The following is a 5,164-nucleotide window of genomic DNA, read 5'->3' as shown; positions in this document are numbered from 1 at the left end:
CCCGTTTTACTGCAAGTGGCTTTTCATCATTTCAGGATCAAAATATGAATATATGTTTTTTAACAACGTTTCCCATGGTTTAATTCACATGAAACCTGTTTACAACACAAAGAATGCATTAGATAAATACATGTAGGCATGTTGTTCATCTTTATTGTACTCACAGATCAGCTGCTAGTTCTTTTGAAAGATGAAGCTCTTATTGGTTGTGTAGGATGTTCCTCGTTGTTCTTAAAGAAAGTTGTGGAAAGACAGTTTGTAAGCTTAACATCTCGCTTTATAACTTTATTTACAACTTCCCTTTTTTATGAAGGACCTTCATTTTAGTGAATTTACGGTTTCCTCCAGCATTTTGTAACTTAAGCAATATTTATGATTCTTTCTGATTGTATTATTTCCATTGACGCCACATTTCTTTTGAAGATTTCTAATACACACATGCAGTATGTGTGAACACGAGAAACGTTTATTACTGCATTTTTAACCACATTGTGGTCAGTAGCTTCTGTAGTTTACTCTCTGATTGAAAGTAATCAGGTACGTTAATTAATTTTTTAAATAACGTTTTCATAACTATGCGAGTGATCTGCACTTTATTCAGCAGGTGTGAACAAATCAAAGTGGGAAAGTATTCTGTGCAGTTAAAATAAGACTCAAAAATCATTTAAAACCTCAAGTGCCAAAACCATTTCTGTAGTAACTGTCTTTTTTTCAAGTTGAGCAGCAATATTTGCAGTTTTCCATTGCCTGTGATTGTAATTTTAGTTTTGGCAATATTAGCACATTGGAACATAAAATGAACTTGCATAAAACACAATTTAAAAATATCAGATTGTAAGAACAATAAAAAAATGAAATGGGAGAATATTTCTGTGTAGCCTGTTGAATATTTGCCATTTGCAATAATGTTCCTGCATGTTTATCAAGGTATCAACAGAGGGCGCTGTGACACGAGCTGCTCTGCACCTTGTCCACTTATCTAAAAAGTTTAACTTAATGCTTTTAGGTGCCTGACAAAAATGTTGCAATATTATAATGAATAATTGCTCTATATAATAAATTAAACACTCTGTACACCATAAGAGTCTCTTAACAGCCAGCTGGTGTTATAGGACATAATTGATCAGGGGCTGAATATTAAAATGAGTGTTGTGGCTATGTGTCACATGCCATCATGAAGGGTTCAGCCTACATCCTCCACCTCTAGGATACTGATGAGAGATCAAATGTGTACTCAAGCTGTCCATGCAGCTGATGTTTGTTTAAAGGTTTGTGTACAGAGACATCAATGTAATGCGTGTTCCATCATTACATGCAAGCTTAAAAAAGTCCCTAAAGGTTCTTTATCAGGCTTTATGGTTCCTAAAACCCTTTAACATCCACATGACCGTTCTGTTGAACAAAAGGTTCATTGCTGTCAGGACAGTTTCTACAGACGATTGGTTCTGTGACGTTGATGTGAAAAGCTCTGTGTGACATTCACAGGATGTGGTCTAGGAGAAACGAGGTTATAAATGATTGACAGCTGATGTCAGAAGCTCTGTTTAGCTATAAGACCGCATACTGTTCATTAAAATTAATTCATTAATTTGAACTTCCTGCTATGTAGAAATATTAAAATACAATTAATTTAAATGATTTCCTGCGGGTCAGGATTAGTCACACAACACATGACAAGGGAGAAGTGAAACCTGCAAAAGATGACTATCCTCATGACTAAAGGGAGGAAGCATCCGTATACTTATCTGTTATGAGTCTTACGACCTGAATACATTTTCAATGTCAGCCTTTCTTTAGACTCATTTGATGTTATTGTCATTATGTCATATATTTGTAAATATGTGTGTGTGTCGATATCAGCCATTGACATAAATATTGTTTGGTGACTCCTTTAAAGTAAAATGTTTAATGTGTGGATGCTGCACTGATATAGTTTATGATGTTCTCTCGCAGTAATATCTGGCCTACAAATCAAGAGGAGCAAACATCCATCACTACAAATGTACATTTTAATATCGCGCACAAACACATGGTTGGTAGATTAAATGTCAGGAAACGTATTAAGCGGGTCTTCGTGCACCTTGACCCACTCTGGCTCAGTGTGCATGTCAGCGTTTGATGTCTGGTGGTCTGGTTTTTGGGCCAGTATGGTATCTAGCACAACTTCAAGCAGTGGTCTTGTTGTATTTGGTTGAAAACAGCATCAGGTGTATTACTGGATACATGCAGTAAACGTGTCTGCGGTTTTTACTTCGTAAACAGTGTTTCTACCACAGCGAGAGTGGGAAAGTTCATTTTCTCACAAGCTCATGTGAACCCCCTGACCCCCTCGCTTCAGTGGAAACAACGGTTGTGAGAATGATACAAGACCGGTACTTTAATGTGTTTAGTGATGTTTCCAAACTGGAGCTTCATTGGTTTTATATATCAGGAGCGAAAAGGATCCGTATCGTCATGCAAAATTCATTGATTCACCTTCTCATTACATCTTATAACGAAGGTAAAAACTCCTCATGCACTGTGTACGGAAAAAAACGTTTTACTTTTTTAATGACATTTTTCAACCTTTAGTTCTCACGACTGATATTGTGGAGTGAATGGAGTCATTTACACAAAGAACAAACACAAACTCACAAAACTGGTCCTTGTGTCCTTTGGGTATTAACCGAACTTACTTAAGTTTCAAGAGATGAAGAAGAAAAATGATACAGCTTCACACAGCTTGGCGTCAGTGGTTTTGAATAAAGAATTATAGACTCAAGTACAAAAAACAGAATTAACTAAATACTGAACAGGAAACAGACCTCCGGGAGCTTTAGATGTAAAAAAGGAGGTGCTATTTTTTCTCCCCAACACAGCACAGCCAATCACCATTCACGTCTCAGACAAAGAAAGGTTGATCTAAACAGACATTTAATTTAATAAACAGATTCGTCTAAAGGTCAATATTTGATGAATGCGTTTGGAAATGTTTCGTGCGTGAATGCAGTCCCCTGTTTATCATTTCATCTTCGTGCAGGTGCTCTACTCTGCATGTAAAGGTCACAATGGCCATCTGTCCTTATCAAGGGACGTTAAACCATCAAATTTACATAGAACAACCAGAAAACAAGAAACCTTCCTTACCTGTGTAAATTCATTTCCTAAAAAATAACTTAAATTGACTTCCCTTAAGGGAATATCCACCCATCATTAATTATTAATCCGCAGGTGCAGATGAAATGTAAATAATAGAATAGATGCTCTACTGCAACACTGGACACATATATGCTGAGAACAAACATGACTTTACAATATAAAAGAAAATATAGACTTGATATACTCAAGTTCATATATACATATATATGATATACTCAAGTGAATCAAGTTCAGCTGTTGTTGTTTTTTTTAAATGAAAATCTACTTGTGTTAAATCAGCATCATTGCTCCTATAACATAAACCTGAGAGTGATATTTGTCCTGTAATCTTATTTCACTTTTTTTAAGAGAAGGAGGAGTTAAACTGAGAACATGAACTGATGTGAGAGAGCAGACGTGTATTACCTGTCTGTGAGCCGTGTCACTGCATGTTGTTGGATTATTTCTCTATATTGGATGTAGTTTGTTTGTGAGAATGTGAAGCAGAACAGAAAACTCTTCTTTTAAAGTGGATTATCTGGCTGACAGCCTTTAAGAGTCTTTTATTTTCTCTCTGGATTTGTTTTTGTGCTATGTGGAGTTATTATCAGAAGATCATACAGTGTTTTTTCTGCCTGTATTTCTTACTCATAAATAGTATGTGATGTTTTATTCTTTTATGAAGATTTTGTTATCTTATCTTCATTTGTGTTTAAAGTAACAACTGCTTTCATTAATTAAACTTTAAATTCAATCAATATTTGTTAAGATGGTTTCAAATTGATTTGAATACATGATCTTTACAGTCAATAACATGCTGTTTGATTTCTGACAGGTTTTTATTTATTGAATGGGTGTGTTTTGTGTGTTCAGGTGTGTTTGGTGTTGATGCAGATGAAGTGAAGTCAGTGATGGAGGGAGATTCTGTCACTCTTCACACTCATCTCACTCACATACAGAGAGATGATCACATACTGTGGATGTTTGGACCTCAAGAGACTCGTATAGCTCAAATCTACAAGAAAAGCATTGATATGAATGACAGTATTGACACATTTGGAGACAGACTGAAGCTGAACCGTCAGACCGGATCTCTCAGCATCACAAACATCAGATTGAGGGACTCTGGACTTTATAAACTACAGATCATCAGCAAAAGAGGAACTTCATACAAGAGATTCGATGTTACTGTCTATGGTGAGTGAATTACTGTGCATTTCCCATGGGGAAGTTTTTATTACAGTTAATAATTTGCATTTGACAGCAAGGATTACACATTTAGAGAGTCAAAAAAAAGACATTGATAACCCGTAACGGCTAAATGGTTAAAGAGGAAAATGGCAATAACAGAACTATGTTGAGTAAAACAAAGTAAATTTAATAAGTCATTGTCTTCGAAACAGTTTATTATTTATGAAAACTTCTGTTTGTCATGATGGTGTAGAATGTATTCTCTCTGGAGGTTTTAATTTATGCAGCATATACCTGCATTATAGAGTAACTTACAGATGTCTTAATTCCTGAAATAATAGCAGTATTTTGTTACATATTTTCAGTTCGTCTGTCTGTTCCTGTCATCATCAGAAACTCTTCTCAATGTTCTTCATCATCAGAAAGATCTTCAGTGTCAAAATGTGTGTTGTTGTGTTCAGTGATGAATGTGACACATGTGAGTCTCTCCTGGTACAAAGGAAAGAGTTTATTGTCCAGCATCAGTGTGTCTGATCTCAACATCAGACTCTCTCTACCTCTGGAGGTGGAATATCAGGATACAAACACATACAGGAGGAAAATGGCAATAACAGAACTATGTTGAGTAAAACAAAGTAAATTTAATAAGTCATTGTCTTCGAAACAGTTTATTATTTATGAAAACTTCTGTTTGTCATGATTTTGTAGAATGTATTCTCTCTGGAGGTTTTAATTTATGCAGCATATACCTGCATTATAGAGTAACTTACAGATGTCTTAATTCCTGAAATAATAGCAGTATTTTGTTACATATTTTCAGTTCGTCTGTCTGTTCCTGTCATCATCAGAAACTCTT

At 35.4% G+C, this 5,164-nt stretch overlaps 2 protein-coding genes across 2 annotated transcripts in view; both read left to right on the top strand.

The window, feature by feature from the left end:
* The first annotated feature begins 3,533 nt into the window (after nt 1-3,533).
* LOC130548626 (natural killer cell receptor 2B4-like) overlaps nt 3,534-5,164 on the top strand; it is a 12,642-nt gene continuing 11,011 nt past the window's right edge. Inside the window, exon 1 of the mRNA XM_057325522.1 lies at nt 3,534-3,774. Coding sequence (XP_057181505.1) covers nt 3,711-3,774 — 64 coding nt within the window. The 5' untranslated portion in view covers nt 3,534-3,710. The remainder of the gene's footprint in view (nt 3,775-5,164) is intronic.
* LOC130549205 (natural killer cell receptor 2B4-like) overlaps nt 4,029-5,164 on the top strand; it is a 5,572-nt gene continuing 4,436 nt past the window's right edge. Inside the window, exon 1 of the mRNA XM_057326425.1 lies at nt 4,029-4,314. Within this exon, the coding sequence (XP_057182408.1) occupies nt 4,029-4,314 (286 nt within the window). The remainder of the gene's footprint in view (nt 4,315-5,164) is intronic.

Source organism: Triplophysa rosa, linkage group LG25, assembly GCF_024868665.1.
Source record: "Triplophysa rosa linkage group LG25, Trosa_1v2, whole genome shotgun sequence".
In the NCBI taxonomy this organism is placed as follows: Eukaryota; Metazoa; Chordata; class Actinopteri; order Cypriniformes; family Nemacheilidae; genus Triplophysa; species Triplophysa rosa.
The sequence above is the reverse complement of the archived record's forward strand: the minus strand, read 5'-3'. Positions and strand labels throughout refer to the sequence as shown.